The following is a 19,731-nucleotide window of genomic DNA, read 5'->3' on the forward strand; positions in this document are numbered from 1 at the left end:
GTATAATAAACTTTTCGCAATCGTCAATAATTAATTGGATATTTCCTTCTATACTATTTAGCACGTAGCTATTTGTTATTAGCATTATTCTTCCGACGTCTGATTTCTTTTTAATTATAGGAAATGCGTTTTTCTAAGGTACATAAACTTTTGGGATTGACTGTATAGCCAATACATCCTTAAATGCGAACCAGACCGCGATTTCTACCCGCATATGTCTTTTCCCAGTGACCAAGTTAGATCTAGAGAACACGATCAAGTTCTACATCGATCGGGACATTTACGAGAAGTACTTGTCGACGCCGGAAGACGTTAAAAAAAGCCTGACTGATCCAGAAGCTATTGCAGCCATTGAGAACAACGTCAGATCCTGGATGAAAAGTATGGAACGGGTAAATTTTACGATCTCCACGTCGCGCGTCTCGTTCCCCGTAGAAAAAGTTACAGACCGTAAAACGGTGTTCGAAAATTCAGGCCGTCGTCCAGAGCCAACAATTACGAAGAGAAACGGAAACGATGGGTCCCAACGCGGAACTCAGTTACTGGAGAAGATTGCTCGCTCGATTCTCGTCGATCATCGAACATATCAAGTCTCCCGTCGCCCAAACGTATCTCAATTTTTTAACAATGATCAAATCGAAGCGCATGAAGGTACGTACGGCACATGTGTACGTACATGTATAGTTGAACGGTTTAAACGTTTCGTCGCGTATCATCGTCAGTCTTATTCGTTTCGAACGTAGAAGTGGAGAACGCTGGAGAACCACGTGAAAACGATACAGATACTAGCGCAGGATAACGTGAAATACCTGTACGCGTTAGAAAAGTTTACGCAGCCGTTGTACAGACTCGATCCAACGAAAATGGGAGAATACTTGCCGCCGCTCATGTACGTCATCCGAATGATATACGCCACCTCGCGATTTTTCAATACCAGACGAATGGTCACGGCGGTGTTTGTAAAAGTAAAACGATTTAATAAGAACAACGGGAGACTCCTCCTTACTTCCTTCCTCCCTCGCTCGGGTGTCACATCCCATCTGTTCGATTTTTCAGATGACGAATCAAATGATCTTAGCGTGTAAAGCATACTTGACGGAGAACGGGAAAGTAAATATTTGGAACGAAGCAAAATCCGTGATGATATCGAAGATAAAGGCAAATGCACCGTATTCGCATAAACACGTTCTTAAACGTGTAAACGACATAAGTAGACACGTGTCACGTCGCGTTCTTCTCGTTACAGGACTGTACCAAACTGTGTGAACAGTATTACGAATACTATAACGAGATGTGCAAACAAGTGAGAGAATCTCCCGACGAGAGACCCTTCGAGGTGTCGGAGATGTACGTCTTCGGGAAATTCAATACCTTCAAGTTGAGGATAATAAAAGTTAGCAATCGTTCGACGATAAGTACAAAGAAACAAGAACTGGCCGGCCTAGCTTCGTTGTGATAATTCTTTGAGATCAGAAATTACTCGAATTACGCGTTTTAGCTGATGGACGTGTTTCAAACCACGTTGACGTATCTGATCCTGTACGGTTCGGCGATTCAGGGGATAGACGTGTTCGCCAAAAAGTTCTCGAGCTTCTTTCAAGAGATCTCGTCGCACGATTACGATCCGCTGAACCATAGGAAACCGTACTTCGATACCGATTACGATATTTATAAGAAGAACGTGGAAGAAACGGAGGTCGAGTTGAGGAATTTCTTTTACAAATGCGTATCGGAAACACCGAACATAGCCGAGGCGTTGAGAGTCGTAACGAGGTAACGTCGACGTTCGCCGACTGTATGAGTCGCGAACAGACCGTCGATTCGACGCATGAAACCGCGTTCGCAATGATAAAATGTTAAAAGCGTATTGAGCGCGTTCCATCAACTTAATCGTTCGTCGTCATCAAACGTGTGACGACGATTTCAATGTGTCACAGGTTTCAAAAATTGCGGTTCAAGCATCTGAGAATCGACAGGAAGTATTTGGAGTTAATATCGTTATTCCAAAAAGAGATCGAGGATGTCCGCGATAGATACAACGAGGATAGATCGGATCCACCGTTACCACGGAACGTGCCGCCGATTGCGGGCCGCATTCTCTGGATCCGACAGCTCTATAGACGTATAGAGAATCCGATGGAAATTTACAAGGAATGCAAACGAGTGATCGTCCACGATCACATGCAGAGGTGTATCAAGATCTACAACGCTTTGATCAGCGTGTTCATACATTACGAACTGATATATCATAAAGCGTGGTACGATTCGTCAGAGATCGTAAGTGCACGACTGCTACCAGATAATCGGTACAGAGTAAAATGACCGTAACGAGCGTTACCCCAAAAGGTTCGACTGGCACTGGCTTCGCCTTTGATCGTGAGGCACCCAGAAACGAATAAGTATCACCTGAACTTCGATTCGTACATAATCGAAGTAATACGCGAGTCAGAACACATGGCTAGGTTCGACCTGGAGGTACCCGACTTCATACAGATCATAACGTTCTGCAAGGACAAGATCTTGTCGTCGTACGAGACCGTCAAGCGACTCGTCGACGAGAACGATGCGCTGAGGTAGTTTCGCCTTACTCGATGTTCCAAACTCGTATAGAGAACAAAAACGGCAGAACGAACGACGAACGTTGTGTGTTTTAGACGGAATATACCGATACTGTTCCTGAACCTGATAAAGATCGTCCTCGTCGATCTCGAGATCGCTTTTCAACCTTGCCTGTCCGTGATCACGTGGACGTCTTTGAACATCACTGAAATATGCAACGAGATCCGAGCGGCCGTCACGTACATGCAGATCTTCGTCAAGGAGATACGGGACATGAAGGAGGCGAGGGTTGACGAGGTTTTCGAGTCCGTTTCGGACGTCATACTGTTAAAGCTCGACGATCATCCGAAGAGTCCGTCTCGACTCTTGGACGATCAAATCGCTTACGGGAAAACCGTAGGAGAGGATTTGGAAATAAAATCGTCGGCAGCGGAAAAAGCCGTCGTGACGATAATCAATAAGTTCATGGACTTCGTGAAGGACGAGTCGGTGGAAAACATCAGGTATAACTGGTTGGATCCCGATAAAGTACTCAAGCACACGTCGCAGACGAAGTTGACCAAAGGAAAATACGAGCCAGGTATCGATTGAACTCCTGTATCGTTGAAGCAGAGTCGACGCATTTGCACAAACGATTCTATTACTATTTAGGCTTTGCTCCTATCGAGAGAACGCACAAGGTACAGATCCAGAAGGTGCACAACGATTGTATGGAATTGTTCGCGTACTTTCACAACAAATTGATCGAAGCTCTGGTCAAGTGCACGAAACGGTCCCTCGAGCTGTTGAGAAAAAAAGTGACTGTCATAAGGTATCGATTATCGACCGTACTTTCCCTTCTGTCTTAAATGAAAGCGCGACTCGAAATTCTTGTGACGTCGTTCAGTCACACGACGGAAGATGACAAGAACGGGAACATGTTCACGCCGATCCTGTTGACCACATTCGTTCTACAAATCCCAAACATCTTGCTGCAACCTCCGATAGAAGAGCTGCAACTCTATTTTGGAAAATTAGTGACCAGTATTCTCGAGAACCACAGGCAGGTCACCGCGTGGGGACAGCGTGATCTTACCGGGGAAGATTCGATCGGAACGGACGGTCTGGTCTCCCGAACAATTACGACCGGCAGCGCGAACATCGTACTCGCTGTACGATTCATTAACGAGTTCTGTCTTCCACAGGAAACAAAGCGTCGTTGAAAAATTATTATCAACTGATATCGGATCACAAAGAGATAGTTCGCTGCGTGATGAGTCTGCAGGGTGCGATCCTCGCCATTAAGGAAGATGTCCTACAGATCTCAAACGTAATTCGATTAGATGCTCATTAAAATAATGTCCCTCGGCAAACGATAATTTTATTTGTTCATTTATCGTCCGTGTCTACCTCGACAACAGATGTACTCGACGAAGTACGCGTACATATGGGCTGAACAGAGGGAAAATATTGTTCGAGCGTTCGTCTACTCTGAGCCCATCACTCAGGAGATCAAAGAGAAGTTCGTCGAGTTCGACGATCTCGTCGCGGAGATTGAGAATTTACCGGAAAAACACATAGTCGGTCCCATAGAGATTTGCATGGGTAACGAGACGGTTCTCGTCGCGATCGTTCTCGGTCGCGGTACGTGTGATTCATTCAATTTCATTTCCACAGAGAAATTGAAATTGGCTCTTCTGGTCGAGGCGCGCATGTGGAAAATATTATTGGGCCAGAACTTGTCAGCGACCTACAAGAACAAATTGAAAAGGATCACGGATTACATCAACGATAAGAACAAAGTTCTGGCGAGGGAGATAAAGGATCTGGAGGATGTGAGGGTCGCGATGAAGTGTTTGGGCGAGATACGGGACGATTTCATATCGTTGGACATAGAACTGATCTTGATCGAAGAGACGTACAATTTAATGGGAAGATTTCAAATTGCAGTTTCCAAGGAGGAACAGGACATAGTTGACAGTCTAAGATACAATTTCACGAATATGTTGAATACGGTAAGTATCGGCGATACGGTCTACTTGTCGTCGAACATTCACGGCTGAACATAAGTTGGTCGGTATCAGGCGAAACAGGTACAGGCGAAAATATGCGAGATGCAAGAACCGTTGAAGAAAGAACTGTCGGACGGTGTCGCGGTGTTCAAACAAGACGTGATCAACTTTGACCTCGAGTTCGAATTAAACGGGCCCATGGTCGAGGGAATCCCAGCTAAAGAAGCCAGCGATCGGTATTACGTCTGCGAGAACGTGCTCCTACGTATTTTCGCGACGCCGAGTACAGCGTTTCCGTTTGTCCAGACTCATACTGTTCCAAGGTCGATTGGAAGACTTGTGGGAGAAGTACGAGACTTACAGTAGCGGCGAGGCTCTGTTCGGAATCGAGATCACCGAGTACCCTGCTCTGCACAAGAGGAAGAGGGAAATCAATTTGTTACAAAAGTTGTACGGCCTGTATCTGCAGGTGATACGAACCATCGACAGTTATTACGAGATACCCTGGTCCGATATCGACATAGAATCCATAGTGTCCGAATTAGGCGAGTTCCAAAACAGGTGAATCTACCCTCGTCGATCGTCTCGTCATTTGTCTCCCCGATACGTTCGTACCGTAATTACGAGTGTTAAAACGCGAGGTCGGATCGTTTTGCATAAAAAACCCGTTCGTCTTATTACCACGCAACGATTTGCGTCAGGTGTCGCCGATTACCGAAAGCTATGAGAGACTGGCCAGCTTACATCGAGCTGAAGAAAAAGATCGACGACTTCAACGAGACGTGTCCGTTGTTAGAGATGATGGCGAACAAAGCTATGCAGGAGAGGCACTGGGACAGAATGTCGAAGTTGTGCAAGTACGATTTCGACGTCGAGTCCGACACGTTTACGCTCGCCAACGTGATGCAGGCACCTCTGTTGAAGTACAAGGACGAAGTCGAAGTACGTTTTACATACGTCGGCGCATATTTTTTTATCTTTGATCGATCGAACGATTTCTCTAATGACGAGGTGGTCGTTCGTAGGACATATGTATCAGTGCGGTGAAGGAACAGGACATAGAGAGCAAACTGAAACAGATCGTGGCCGAGTGGGCCACGGTAGATCTGCAGTTTTCCACTTTCAAGCAGAGAGGTGAGCTGCTTTTAAAAGGCACGGAGACGATCGAGATAGTATCTCAACTGGAGGACAGTTTAATGGTCATCAGTTCGCTGATGGCGAATCGGTAAGCGAGAGCCATCGTGTCTCCTCGCATTCATCGTCCACCCGCTGCCAATTGTTCTTCCGAATCGTCAGGTATAACCAGCCGTTCAAGAAAGATATACAACTATGGCAGAGCAAACTCAGCAACACTTCCGAGATTCTGGCCAAGTGGCTGACCGTACAGAACTTGTGGGCCTATTTGGAAGCTGTGTTCATCGGTGGCGATATATCCAAACAGCTTCCGGCGGAGGCGAAACGTTTCAATGTAAAACAGAACAAAGGGATTCAGAATGGAAACGCCGAGATCGACGACGATACACGGTATACACTGATATCGTGGAACGGTGAATGTTGCAGAATATAGACAAGGCCTGGGCGAAGATCATGTACAGAGCGCGCGAACGAGTGAACGCGGTGGAAACGTGTACCGGTGACGAGACCATGGGACAATTCTTACCCCATTTGTTGGAACAATTGGAATCGTGTCAGAAATCTCTTAGCGGGTAGAGAAATTAGTTTGTCTGTAGCGGGACGAGAAATTAATCGAATGCGTTTCACCAGATACTTGGAGACGAAACGAAGCATATTCCCAAGATTTTGTTTCATATCCGATCCCACGTTACTGGAGATACTCGGCCAGGCGGCCGATTGCCACACCATACAAAATTATCTCGACGGTTTCTTCGACAACGTTAAAAGCGTAATGAGAAACAACTTTGATCTCCGATATTAGATTCGATCCCGGCTGAACCAGCTTTCCGTTTACAGTTAGAGTTTCACGAGAAAGAGTATGAGAGGATCGTGGCTATGTATTCGCGGGAGGACGAGAAAGTCGTACTGGAGAAAGACGTGGTGTGCACGGGAGGGGTGGAGAACTGGTTGAACACTTTGTTAGACGCTCATCAATTCTCGGTGGGCAGCGTGATCTCGCAGGGCTTGCAAACCTTCGCGAACGAGGACTTCGACCCCATACAATTGATAGACAACTCGATTCTACAAGTACGTCGTCGAGAGACTTCGACTTTCTCACCCGTTTCCTAATGTACGACGTCTGAACATGATCTCACGTCCGAATAGGTGGGTCTGCTGGGTCTGCAAGTTCTGTGGACTCGCGACTCGGAAACAGCACTGAACACGGCGAAGCGGGACAGGACCATAATGAAGCGAACGAACCAATGGTTCCTCGATCTACTAAACAGTCTTATCGAAGTGACCGTAAAAGACTTGACTCCCTACGCGAGATCGAAATACGAGGCTCTGATCACAATCCACGTGCACCAGAGGTGTGGCCTCGCATCATTGTGAAATCGCGTACCGAATTCGTAAAACTATCGTCGAATGTTCGTTCAATAAGCTAAAATTTCCAGGGATATATTCGACGATCTCTGTCGTTTGAGGATTCGCAACGTGAACGACTTCGAATGGCTCAAGCAATGCAGATTTTATTATGACCCCGAAACGGAAGACGTCCCCATAAAGATCACCGACATAGATTTCGTTTATCAGAACGAATTTTTAGGCTGCACCGACAGACTAGCGATCACTCCTCTCACCGACAGATGCTACATTACTTTGGCTCAGGCCGTCGGTGAGAGATCATCTGTTACGACGTTACGCTCGTAGAAAAATATAAAACGTTCGACAGACGCGAGAGACGAGAGTCGTTCACGCGCTCGTACGTCGATCGTTGTGCATTTTGGTTCGTAACGCGAACGAGCTCGATACGCGTGTCTCCAGGTATGAACTTCGGCGGTGCACCCGCGGGACCGGCCGGCACCGGTAAGACGGAGACCACCAAAGACATGGGGAAAGCTCTCGGAAAATACGTGGTGGTGTTCAACTGCTCGGACCAGATGGACTTCCGCGGTTTGGGCAGAATATTCAAGGGACTGGCCATGTCTGGAACTTGGGGATGCTTCGACGAGTTCAATCGCATCGATCTGCCCGTGCTCTCGGTCGCTGCTCAGCAAATAGCGATCGTGCTCGCCGCGAGAAGAGAGAGGAAGTCGAGTTTCGTTTTCAGGTAAGCGCGATTACCGAGCTCACCGCTGTTTACATTTTCACCCTCGAACCTCGTCGACGTGTTCACGCAGCGACGGTGAAACGTACAAGATAAACGCGGAGTTCGGCATCTTCATCACGATGAACCCTGGCTACGCCGGTCGTCAAGAATTGCCGGAAAATTTAAAAATACAATTTCGAAGCGTCGCCATGATGGTTCCCGACAGACAAGTACTGCTCTTTATCCAACGACACCGTGTCCCGTCGATACTCGATAACAGTCGGTCTGTCGTGCCATTCAGATAATTATGCGCGTAAAACTAGCAGCCTGTGGTTTCAAAGAGAACGTCATGTTGGCGCGAAAATTTTTCACCCTGTACAAACTATGCGAGGAACAGCTGAGCAAGCAGGTGCATTACGACTTTGGTCTGAGAAACATACTGTCCTGTCTGAGAACTCTCGGTGCTCAGAAACGAGCCAATCCCACCGACTCCGAAGAGACCACCTTGATGAGAGTATTGAGGTGAGATCTTACGGATGCACACGTTCTTTAGACTGGTCAGTACGCGAGACGCGTTGCTACCATCGATCGCTGTGTCGAGCAGAATGACTGGTTCAAAAATGCATTTGCTCTCACGCGACAGGGACATGAATCTGTCGAAGCTGGTCGACGAAGACGAGCCCTTGTTCATGTCCTTGATCGAAGACATGTTCCCGGGAATAAGGCTCAGAGTGCAAACGTACAAGGATCTGCAAAAGGCGATCGCAAACGCGACCGTTGCACTTGGTATAATGAATCATCCAGAGTGGAACTTGAAGACGATTCAAGTACGCATCGTCGTACACTTAAAATACATGCGGGTATGGTCGGAACGAAACGGTGTACGAGAATTTATTTTCAGCTGTACGAGACGTCTCTGGTCCGTCACGGATTGATGGTGCTCGGACCCACGGGAGCCGGGAAAACGAGATGCATGTGGGCCCTGATGAAAGCTCTCACGGAGTTGGGTAGCCCCCACAAAGAAGTCAGAATGAATCCGAAAGTTATTACCACGAACTGAGCCGTAAAGTATAAACGATCGCGTCTGCTTCGCGGACGGGGTCGGATCACAGCCAATCAGATTCCTCATGAACGGTTTCTCGACCGATCAGGCTATAACCGCGTCTCAAATGTTCGGGAGGCTGGACGTGGCTACAAACGACTGGACGGACGGAATTTTCTCTATCATATGGAGGAAATCCACGCACACGAAGAAGACCGACAATCTATGGATGGTTCTGGACGGACCCGTGGACGCCGTATGGATCGAGAACTTGAACTCGGTGTTGGACGATAATCAAACATTGACGTTGGCAAACGGTGACCGAATAATCATGGCACCGAACACGAAATTGGTCTTCGAACCGGACAACGTGGACAACGCGTCGCCAGCCACGATATCGCGTATGGGGATGGTGTTCATGAGCGCGTCCGTCCTCAAGTGGTACCCCATTTTACAGGTAATTGAGGGTTCGATTTTTCTGTTCCTTGTACTCGCCTTGTTACTCGATCTATCATCGACCCTTTTGCGCGAACGATCAGGGATGGTTCAAGAGGCAACCGACTGCGCAAGCGGACGTACTGGACGTTCTGTTCAATAAAATATACGACGACGCTCACACTTTCGTTCAGACGAAGCTCCCGTTTAAAATGAAACTATTAGAAGCTATGTACATAAGACAGTGCATCGACTTGCTGGACGGTCTACTCGACGTCGGCAAAGACAGTGAGTCGCAGCGATCTGTCGCGGGACCACATTCGTACGCGCGTTCACGGAAATGTAACGGTGGCACTTAAATTTCAGAGGTTCTCTCGGAGTACCATCTCGAAAGAGCGTTTCTGTTCGCGATGATGTGGAGTCTTGGAGCAGCGTTGGAACTGGAAGAACGTGGCGCGCTGCAAGAATTCGTGCTCGGTCACGAATCGAAGTTGCACTGGCCCAAGTGTCACGTAACGACGAAGCGTACGACGAACGATCGCACGGGTATCGTCACGTTTAATTTTGGCCGTCGCGGTTTCAGGAAGACGAGACCATCTTCGAGTATCTGGTGTCGGACGAGGGATACTGGTTGCACTGGAGCGAAAGAGTCCCCGAATTCATCTACCCTTCGGACGAAGTTCTCAGCTACCACACCATACTGGTACCGAACATAGATAACGCTCGAACCTTGTACCTGATCGAAACCATCGCGAAACAAGGGAAAGCCGTGTTACTGATAGGTATGCTCGACGGGACGCGACGTTATCTCGTAATCGACCGACATCGAAGAGGGAACGTAAAAAAATTGTAGGGGAGCAAGGAACCGCGAAAACCGTGATGATCAAGAGCTATATGTCCAACTACGATCCCGAGGAACATTTGCACAAATCGTTCAGCTTCTCGTCGGCGTCTACCCCGAACATGGTTCAAGTAATTATCGCGCATAGGACCATCGTTTTCGAAGCGACCAATTTATAATTTTAACCGATGCCCCTCAGCGTGTGTTCGAGAGCTACGTGGAGAAAAGGGTCGGGACCACTTACGGGCCACCGGGTGGCCGCAAGATGACCATTTTCATCGACGATATCAACATGCCGGAGATCAACGAATGGGGCGATCAAATAACGAACGAGATAGTCCGCCAACTGATGGAATACAAAGGGTTCTATTCTCTGGATAAACCCGGCGATTTTTCCTACATACAAGACGTTCAATTACTGGCCGGCATGATTCACCCTGGCGGTGGTAGAAACGATATACCCCCGAGATTGAAGAGACAGTTCAACATCTTCAATTGTACCCTCCCCTCCAACAAATCCATGGATACAATTTTCAGTAAGAGACAAATTTCACATGCGATCAGGTCATAGGTATGACCGTAAAATCTATACGTATCATCGTCCGAGCGCGTCGATTGCTACGCGATTTCCTCCCATCCCATGTGTACATTGTATACTCAAACATGGAACGGTGGTACGATACATCAAACGATACGTTTAGGGAGCATCGGGCAAGGCTACTTCTGCGAAACCAGATTTGAGGAGAACATAGTGGACTTTGTGCCGAAACTGATACCACTGACAAGAGTCGTGTGGCAGCAAACGAAGATAAAAATGTTGCCGACACCGGCGAAATTCCATTACGTTTTCAACCTGAGGGATCTGTCGCGAATTTGGGAAGGCATGCTCAGGATCGAAACGGCTGAGTGCAATACCATAAACCGATTGTTGAGGCTCTGGGAACACGAGTGCACTCGCGTGATCGCGGATCGGTCGGACATATTTAGATAGATACGAGCGTACACAGCGTCGTCTAAATGGTTCAAGCATCGAATCTCTTCTCTCGCGATCAGGTTCACGACCAACGACGACACCGTGTGGTTCAGGAACAATCTTCGGCGAACAGCCGAGAAAATGTTGGGTCCCGATTTCAACTTCTATGACCCCGTGGAAACGTATTTCGTGAATTTTCTACGCGAACCACCGGAACCGACCGGAGACGAGCCGGAAGATTTCGTATTCGAGGCACCTAAGATCTACGAGGAGATCCCTAGGTACGATTCTTCGCGAAAAACAGTCGCAACGTTGATCTGTCTGCCTTCGAACCGTTCGATTTACTCAGCTACGACGTGGTAATCGTGAAAGTGAAACAAAACATGGAACAGTTCAACGAGTACATTCGAGGCATGCATCTGGATCTGGTGTTCTTCCACGACGCTCTGGTACACTTGATTCGAATATCGAGAATTCTCGGAGTTCCCCGAGGCAACGCGATGCTCGTAGGCGTCGGAGGTTCGGGGAAACAAAGTTTGACCCGGCTGGCCTCTTTCATCGCCGGCTTCAGCTTCTTCCAAATAGTTTTGTCGAGGTAACAAACGGAGGATCAAGGATCGAGGACTGTTCGACTCTTCGAGCTCGTTACTCGATCGAGATCCATGTTCAATGAGTCGATCGCCTCTCGTCGTTCTAGGAGTTACACCGTGACGAGTCTGATGGAAGATCTGAGAAAAGTGTACCGCGCAGCCGGTACAGGGAGCAAGGGGCAGACCTTCATATTCACCGACAATGAAATAAAAGAGGAAGCCTTTCTTGAGTACATCAACAACATTTTAAGCGTCGGCGAGGTCGCGAACTTATTTCCAGCGGACGAGCTGGACGAGGTCCTGACGACGGTGACGCCGATAATGAAGAGCGAAGACCCGAGACGACCGCCCACTCCAGACAATCTATACGAATTCTTCCTGACTCGTGCGAGAGATCAATTGCACGTAGTATTATGCTTTTCACCGGTGGGTCGCACACCTCGTTATACACGTATGCGTGTGTACATGTACGTAGACATCGAGTGAGCTCGCGGTTCGCAGGTCGGCGAGAAGTTCAGGTCCCGAGCATTGAAGTTTCCTGCTTTGATATCCGGCTGCACGATAAATTGGTTCTGGAGGTGGCCAAGAGACGCTCTGTACGAGGTCAGCAGCCACGTTTTGGACAAGTTCAAAATAATATGTACTCCGGAGGTGAAGAACCAACTGATCGAAGTCATGGGGGATGTGCACGACGAAGTGAACGATACGTGCGGCAAATACTACGACAGGTACCCCATTGACCGATTATTCGTTTCTGGACCGCAAATTTTCCGCGGTTCTTTTATCGTTAACATCGTTCGGGACGAGTACCAGCAACGTTTCTCCACGTGCAGATTCCGAAGGCAAGTGTACGTCACTCCGAAATCGTTCCTCACGTTCTTAAGCGGTTATAAGAGGCTCTATGGGGAACGTTTGGGCGAAATCAACACTCTGGCGTTCCGTATGAGCAACGGTTTGAACAAATTGGTCGACGCCGCAGCACAGGTCGACGAGTTGCGTAAAATTTTAGAGAAGAATCAACAAGAGATCGCGGAGAAGAACGTGCAAGTGGAAGCGGTTCGTATCTCTCGCGAATCGAGCCACTGACCGCCGTTAAGTACACAGTTGCGTTTTCTCATCGCCTGATCCGCCAGATTCTAGTCACCGTGAATGAGAAGAAGCGAGAGGCGGAGACGGTGAAGGCGCAAGTGCAACAATCGAAGGACGAGGCGGAAAATATATTAAAAGTAATCGCGAAGGAAAAGGCGATAGCGGAACAGAAATTGAAAGCAGCCGAGCCTGCTCTATTGGCAGCGGAAGCTGCTTTACAGGTCAGACACGTTACATCGAGCAGCGTCCGAGTCTCGCGATCCAAACGACGACGACGACGACGGTCGATGGGTAATTTAATAAAAATAAAATATTGCAGACTATAAAAGGAGCTGATATTGCCACCGTGAGGAAACTGGGCAAACCGCCGTATTTGATCACGCTAATCATGGACTGTGTCTTGATATTGTTTGGGAGAAAATTGGAATCGGTCAAGCCTGATTACGACAAGCAGTTCTTGACCCCTTCGTGGTCCGAGGCTCTGAAGGTATCGTTCGTCGATCTCTGACGACGACGTACGAGAGGCCGATCGTGAGTTCGAGATCGTCCGCGTTTTCGTTCCAACACGGACGATCTTTGACGTACGACTGCCGACTGAGTCTCTGACCGCGAAGACGAAGATCTGCTGCTACTTCGCAGATGATGGCCGATACCAGGTTCCTGTTCAATTTGCAAAATTTCCCGAAAGACAACATCAACGCCGAGACGGTCGACCTGATGCAACCGTACTTGAATTATCATTTATATACGTACGAAGCCGCGAAACAGGCTTGCGGAAATGTTGCTGGCCTCATCCAGTGGACCATATCGATGGTCACGTTCTACGGGATAAACAAAGACGTTCTCCCCCTGAAAGTACGAGATCTGAAAACTGATCGCGGTCTCAGGATCCGCGGTTTCTAAATCGATAACTTCGATTCGCAGGCGAACTTGGCCGTGCAAGAGAGCAAGTACGAGAAAGCGAACCGAAATTTGATGGAAGCCGAAGACCACCTCAGAGCCAAAGACGAGGATTTGAAAGTGGTGCAGACGGAGTTCGACGCGGTCATGGAGGAACGTCAAGTGAGCGATCGATCGGTCATGAGCATCGAGTAAAATCCGTAACGGAACAGTGAGAATTTCTCTCTTAGGAAATAGTCGACCTGGCCGACGCTTGCCAAGCCAAAATGGACACTGCCACGGCAATGATCGACGGCCTCTCCGGCGAGAGAGTTAGATGGACCGAGCAACTGGCGATGTTTAAATCGGAAACGGATCGACTGGTCGGAGACGCGATAGTTCTTATGGGTTTCCTTTGCTACTGCGGACCTTTCAATCAGGAATTCAGGACTACGCTGCAACGGGAGTGGTTCAGTTTTATACAGGGACGAAAGATTCCCATTTCTATAGTGATCAATATCACGGCCACTTTGACCGACACCGCTACTGTTAGTAAAAACAAAAACTACGACAAACTGTCGGGCGCTCGACGGACTCGAACACGTTTCTGAACTCCCCCCGATTTTCTTTCCGTTCAAAAAGATCGGAGAATGGAGCCTGCAAGGTTTACCGACAGACGATTTGTCCATCCAGAACGGAATCATAGTCACGCAAGCAACCAGGTATCCGTTGTTGATCGATCCACAGTTGCAAGGAAAGGCGTGGATCAAGAAAAAGGAAGCGGAACTCCAATTGCAACCCACCCTGCTCACGCATAAGTATTTCCGAAATCATTTGGAGGACTGCGTTTCTCTGGGTCGGCCGCTGTTGATCGAGGACGTGGCCGAGGACCTGGATCCCGTTTTGGACAATCTCTTAGAGAAGAATTTCATAAAGATAGGAACCTCCTTGAAGGTGAACCGACGCGAATTTCGAAAAATAATATCCCTCCTCTGACCGTGACCACGCGTCCCGTTTCCGTTCGCGGTAAACAGGTAAAACTAGGCGACAAAGAAGTGGACATTCACGAAGATTTCAGGCTCTACATCACCACCAAGTTGCCGAATCCCGCCTACACTCCGGAGATATTTGCTCGCACGGCCATCATCGATTTTACGGTCACGTTAAAAGGTAATTTTCCCGATTCAACCCGACGCATTCATGAAACGTACATACGCGGTCTGTTTCTGTCACGACTTTAATTAGGATTGGAAGATCAGTTACTGGGAAGAGTGATCCTCACGGAGAAGAAGGAACTGGAGACAGAAAAGACGCAGCTGATAGCAGACGTAACGGCGAACAATCGGAAGATCAAGGAGCTCGAGGCTAATCTCTTGCAAAAGTTGACCACCGTCGAGGTGCGTGATCTCGTCCGTTCGCACGAATTTTGGTAATTATGCGCGTTTCACTCGGACTCCAGGGACCCCTGATAGAGGACATGGAACTGATGTCCGTACTGAACGTCACGAAACACACCGCGGCTGAGATCAACGAGAAGCTGAGCATCGCTAAGGACACCGAACTGCGAATCGACACGGCGCGCGAAGAATTCCGACCAGTCGCGACACGCGGTAGCGTTCTATATTTCCTGATCTGCGACATGTCTCTGGTCAATTGCATGTATCAGACATCGCTCGTCCAGTTCTTAGAACGTTTTGACATTTCCATGGAAAGGTAATCCGACCATGAGTGTCCGGCGATACCATATAAACGCGTAGGAACACGACGCAGCCTATCTCAATTGGGAAACCTGTGCATCGTGCAGGTCCGAGAAGAGTCCCGTAAATCAGAGGCGAATCAATTTTATAATCGAGTACCTCACGTACGAGATCTTTCGGTACAAGGCGAGAGGCCTCTATGAGATCCACAAATACACGTTCATTCTGCTGATGACACTGAAGATCGACTTGCAACGCGACGCTATTTCTCACGACGAGTTTCAGTATTTAATCAAAGGCGGGGCGGCATTGGATCTGAACGCGGTCGCTCCGAAACCTTGCAAATGGATCACCGACGTCACCTGGTTGAACCTGATCGCGCTGTCCGCTCTTAGACAATTTCAGTACATCACGAGTCAAGTGCCGGCCAACGAGAGACAGTGGAAACACTGGTTCGACAGAGCGGCTCCGGAAGAGGAACAGATACCAGACGGTTACAACAATTTAGATACTTTCCGTCGTTTGCTACTCATCAGGTCGGTTCAATCGACGCGTAAAAACCGCCGCGCATAACACATACGATCTGCACCTGACGAACTGATCAGACGAATCACTCGAATGTCGTAGAGCGTGGTGCATAGACAGAACGTTGTCGCAGTCGCGCAAGTACATATCGAGTGCGTTGGGAGAGAGATACGCAGAGTCTGTGATTACTCTTCTGGACGTGATGCACGAGGAATCGAGACCGGACACCCCCATGATCTGCTTTCTCAGCATGGGATCCGATCCCACACCCAGCATAGAGCAGCTCGCCAAGAACCTAGAGATCATTTGCAGGAGCATCTCGATGGGTCAGGGACAGGAGGTTCACGCGCGAAGGCTGCTTCAAAGCGCAAAGACAGAGGTTCACGTTTCGAAAGATCGATCGTTCAATTACCTGAACCACGAAATTCTAAACAAACTTTTGACGTACCCAGGGCTACTGGGCGTTGTGCCAAAATTGCCACTTGGGCTTGGACTACATGGCCGAGTTGGTCAACTTTATTTTAGAGATGGAGGAGCCGCATCCTAATTTCCGTATATGGATCACCACGGAACCGCACAAAGATTTTCCGATATCGCTTTTGCAAATGTCGATAAAATACACGTACGAACCGCCGCAAGGTAAAATCGCGTATCCAACCGCTTCACGCACGTATCTACTTGTCTGCCTGTCTGTGTCTCTATATTTTCCATCCGCAGGGATCAGGGCGGGTCTGCTTGCCACTTACAGCGGGATGAATCAGGATATGTTGGATCAATGCGACGCATGGCAGTACATACCAATGATCTACGCGGTATCGTTTTTACACACGATCGTTCAAGAAAGGAGGAAATTCGGGCCGCTCGGCTGGAATATACCGTACGAGTTCAACATGTCAGACTGGCTAGCGTCCTGCATGTTCGTCAACAATCACCTCAACGAGTTCGACGTGAAGCAGGGAATAAGTTGGCTGACTGTGAGGTACTCAGAGAGAGAGAGAGAGTGACCGGTACCACCGATGACGCGAAAGTGGAATAAAAAGGACCGATCAGACTTTAATTTTTCTCTCCTAACTCTTCTCGCATTCCTAGTTACGCGCGACGCAATCATCGCCGGGAAGCGGAAACGTTTGAAAACTTTCACGCGATCCGATTTTCAGGTACATGATAGGAGAAGTGCAGTACGGAGGACGTGTCACGGACGACTACGACAAGAGGTTGTTGAACACTTTCTGCAAGACGTGGTTCTCGGACGCGATATTCGCAGAAGATTTCGTATTTCATAAGGGCTACCCAATACTGATTCAGAAGCAAGTCGTCGACTATTTGAAAGTGATAGACGAGATGAGCCCCATAGATCCGCCGCAGGTTTACGGTCTGCATCCAAACGCGAACATTACGTACGTATCGCTCGTCACCTCGCCTCGATCACTCATCGTCAGTGGATCCTCGTACGAAACTTGTCGCATTGCAGTTACATGGGTAACACCACGCAAGCCGTGTTGGACACCATAATATCTGTGCAACCGAAAGAGGCGGGTGCGGCCGGTGCCGAGTCGAGGGAAGTAATCGTGGCCAAACAGGCCCAGGAGATGTTGAAGAGGTTGCCTCCCTCGTACGATCCGTTCGAAGTGAAGAACAGGCAAGTGGGACGGTGATTCGTACAGTAATACGATCGACCATTGTCTCGTACGCGTCCGGGACGATCTGCACGATCGTGCACGAGCCGAATCGATTCAAACGTCTACCGCTAATCGACAGATTGCAGATCTTGGGAGCCACGGCACCGATGACCATTTTTTTGAAGCAGGAGATCGACAGGATACAAGTAGTTATTAAATTGGTAAACGTTACTCTGAAAGATCTTCTGCTCGCTATAGAAGGAGTAATCATCATGAGCGAGGTAACTCGATTCGGAACGACGCGCACGATGTTCCGAACGAAACGGTGACTCATCGCATGTGACCCTCTGTTCAGGAATTGAGGGACGCACTCGACAATTTATACGATGCCCGAGTACCGCAGGTATGGAGAGCGAAGTCGTGGGAATCTTCTTCCCTCGGTTTTTGGTTCACCGAACTACTCGACAGAAACAAGCAATTCTCTACGTGGCTGTACTCTGGGAGACCGGCAAAATTTTGGATGACAGGATTCTTCAATCCGCAAGGCACGCGATAATCTCTAATAGACATATTATTATCGTCAATACGATTCGTAACGACGTCGCTCTCTGTTCCTGCGACGTACGAGGGAATCGAATTTCAATTGCATCTCGCAGGATTTTTGACCGCGATGAGGCAAGAGGTGACGAGAACTCACAAGGGATGGGCCTTGGACAATGTGACGTTGCACAACGATGTTTTACGTTATACGGCGGACGAAATTAAAACTCCGCCCATGGTACGTTCGCGACTTATTGTCAGTATCGTTGTACGCGTTCCTTGTTTGCGAACATAGTCATGTACGGAATTTATCTACTCGACGATTGCCTATTCTCTGTTAGGAGGGAGTCTACGTGTACGGACTATTTCTCGAGGGAGCTGGCTGGGACAAAAGAAACAACAGACTATGCGAATCTGCGAACAAAGTTCTGTACGTGTTGATGCCAGTGGTACACATTTTCGCCCTGTATAATATTCCCGACAAAGATCCAAAACTGTATCAGGTAAAAGCAAAAACGCGGATGGTTTTAAATTTATTCTATGTACGATAAATGGTAATCAATTTTTATCTCATTGACTATGATAATGTTCAGTGTCCAGTTTACAAAAAACCGCAAAGGACTTACGTGTTAATGGTGACACCACTCTGGTTACAAACCTTGAGACCGCCGGACTTCTGGATTCTTCGCGGTGTAGCCTTATTATGCGATATTAAATAAAATCTAACGCTCTGCGAAGCATTTTGTAACAATAAACAATATATCGTTGCGTAAAGTCTGTTGCATTTTTCCTTAAAACGACCCCGAGAAATTATATAAACATAATTTCTAAATACACAGTCATTGAAAGTTGCCCTCTTTCAAAGATGCACGTGGCACTCCAGTCCCCTTCGGCCATAGCCTCTTCTTTCTTCAGTCGATTTTGCCTCAATTGGAACCACGGATAGACTGGATCCAAAAATCACGGGTCCGTGCATTTGTGCTTCGTCTCGAACGCAAATTTCCTGAAACAGGCTGGACACGGCGAAAGGAAAGAGACGTGAGTGAGAATGTGTCACTACCTACTTATATGGTATTTAGACGCACCAGAAGTCTATTACCTGCCTGCCTAACTCTCCTACATTTAAGAAAGGCATAACAGACAAATCAACAGACTCATACGGCACGACGGTACGTACGGGCTCTCACCTGCTCGGATGCAAGGGTCTACGGGAGTCGTCTCGGGACGACTCCACACCCGAGTTTAACATACAAACAGATTCACACTTTGAGGTATATACGTACCGTTCATTAGTAACTGGCTGCTACAGCAAATTATTATATTAACTTTCCGAATTAAATAATCTGTTAAGTACACTTCGCACGTGCAACTATTCGTTACTTATTGTGTGTAGTAGAAAAAATACATATACTACACAAAATGCACTGTCAAACATACACTGGGTTCTTTCATTCAAAGCGTTGCTTCGAGAAATGAAAAATAATAATGGAAAGAGACGTGCAATTGTAAAGAGCACTGATACAAGTCACACAAACACACGAGGCAAAGATTACGTCGTGCACGGTGGGCAATGATGGGCTTACAAACTATTAAATATACAATTACAAACTATAAAATAATATTTAAATACTCGGGGTCCCCATGCTCATCAAACAAGTATAAGCCAGGAGAGAATAAAAGCATGTGACTCACTGTGATTAAAACCTTCATTGATGTTCCTTCCATAAGCCAACAGTTGAAGGATGC

General features: G+C 47.8%; 1 protein-coding gene across 1 annotated transcript in view; it reads left to right on the forward strand.

Moving 5' to 3' along the window:
* The window catches only part of kl-3 (dynein heavy chain 8, axonemal kl-3), a 19,837-nt gene extending 1,133 nt beyond the window's left edge, over positions 1-18,704 (forward strand). The window contains exons 5-64 of the mRNA XM_026816758.1: positions 229-392; positions 475-651; positions 744-965; positions 1,057-1,158; positions 1,247-1,393; positions 1,604-1,773; positions 1,938-2,122; positions 2,738-3,139; positions 3,211-3,370; positions 3,446-3,660; positions 3,744-3,868; positions 3,960-4,143; positions 4,216-4,553; positions 4,623-4,786; positions 4,857-5,111; positions 5,252-5,492; positions 5,576-5,775; positions 5,847-6,018; positions 6,111-6,256; positions 6,315-6,453; positions 6,522-6,752; positions 6,831-7,036; positions 7,121-7,341; positions 7,491-7,776; positions 7,847-7,985; positions 8,057-8,277; positions 8,399-8,582; positions 8,657-8,797; positions 8,907-9,254; positions 9,337-9,520; positions 9,599-9,744; positions 9,816-10,014; positions 10,086-10,204; positions 10,273-10,609; positions 10,775-11,045; positions 11,127-11,327; positions 11,396-11,578; positions 11,756-12,062; positions 12,138-12,364; positions 12,470-12,692; positions 12,770-12,946; positions 13,045-13,212; positions 13,365-13,580; positions 13,650-13,787; positions 13,856-14,152; positions 14,247-14,558; positions 14,639-14,774; positions 14,850-15,001; positions 15,064-15,317; positions 15,409-15,837; positions 15,929-16,205; positions 16,279-16,465; positions 16,544-16,805; positions 16,984-17,223; positions 17,298-17,465; positions 17,585-17,726; positions 17,801-17,990; positions 18,102-18,223; positions 18,327-18,488; positions 18,579-18,704. Coding sequence (XP_026672559.1) covers positions 229-392; positions 475-651; positions 744-965; positions 1,057-1,158; positions 1,247-1,393; positions 1,604-1,773; positions 1,938-2,122; positions 2,738-3,139; positions 3,211-3,370; positions 3,446-3,660; positions 3,744-3,868; positions 3,960-4,143; positions 4,216-4,553; positions 4,623-4,786; positions 4,857-5,111; positions 5,252-5,492; positions 5,576-5,775; positions 5,847-6,018; positions 6,111-6,256; positions 6,315-6,453; positions 6,522-6,752; positions 6,831-7,036; positions 7,121-7,341; positions 7,491-7,776; positions 7,847-7,985; positions 8,057-8,277; positions 8,399-8,582; positions 8,657-8,797; positions 8,907-9,254; positions 9,337-9,520; positions 9,599-9,744; positions 9,816-10,014; positions 10,086-10,204; positions 10,273-10,609; positions 10,775-11,045; positions 11,127-11,327; positions 11,396-11,578; positions 11,756-12,062; positions 12,138-12,364; positions 12,470-12,692; positions 12,770-12,946; positions 13,045-13,212; positions 13,365-13,580; positions 13,650-13,787; positions 13,856-14,152; positions 14,247-14,558; positions 14,639-14,774; positions 14,850-15,001; positions 15,064-15,317; positions 15,409-15,837; positions 15,929-16,205; positions 16,279-16,465; positions 16,544-16,805; positions 16,984-17,223; positions 17,298-17,465; positions 17,585-17,726; positions 17,801-17,990; positions 18,102-18,223; positions 18,327-18,488; positions 18,579-18,704 — 12,437 coding nt within the window. The remainder of the gene's footprint in view (positions 1-228; positions 393-474; positions 652-743; positions 966-1,056; positions 1,159-1,246; positions 1,394-1,603; positions 1,774-1,937; positions 2,123-2,737; positions 3,140-3,210; positions 3,371-3,445; positions 3,661-3,743; positions 3,869-3,959; positions 4,144-4,215; positions 4,554-4,622; positions 4,787-4,856; positions 5,112-5,251; positions 5,493-5,575; positions 5,776-5,846; positions 6,019-6,110; positions 6,257-6,314; positions 6,454-6,521; positions 6,753-6,830; positions 7,037-7,120; positions 7,342-7,490; positions 7,777-7,846; positions 7,986-8,056; positions 8,278-8,398; positions 8,583-8,656; positions 8,798-8,906; positions 9,255-9,336; positions 9,521-9,598; positions 9,745-9,815; positions 10,015-10,085; positions 10,205-10,272; positions 10,610-10,774; positions 11,046-11,126; positions 11,328-11,395; positions 11,579-11,755; positions 12,063-12,137; positions 12,365-12,469; positions 12,693-12,769; positions 12,947-13,044; positions 13,213-13,364; positions 13,581-13,649; positions 13,788-13,855; positions 14,153-14,246; positions 14,559-14,638; positions 14,775-14,849; positions 15,002-15,063; positions 15,318-15,408; positions 15,838-15,928; positions 16,206-16,278; positions 16,466-16,543; positions 16,806-16,983; positions 17,224-17,297; positions 17,466-17,584; positions 17,727-17,800; positions 17,991-18,101; positions 18,224-18,326; positions 18,489-18,578) is intronic.
* The last annotated feature ends 1,027 nt before the right edge of the window (positions 18,705-19,731 follow it).

The sequence above is a fragment of the Ceratina calcarata genome, unplaced genomic scaffold (assembly GCF_001652005.2).
Source record: "Ceratina calcarata isolate Rehan_Ccalc_2016 unplaced genomic scaffold, ASM165200v1 scaffold54, whole genome shotgun sequence".
NCBI lineage: Eukaryota > Metazoa > Arthropoda > Insecta > Hymenoptera > Apidae > Ceratina > Ceratina calcarata.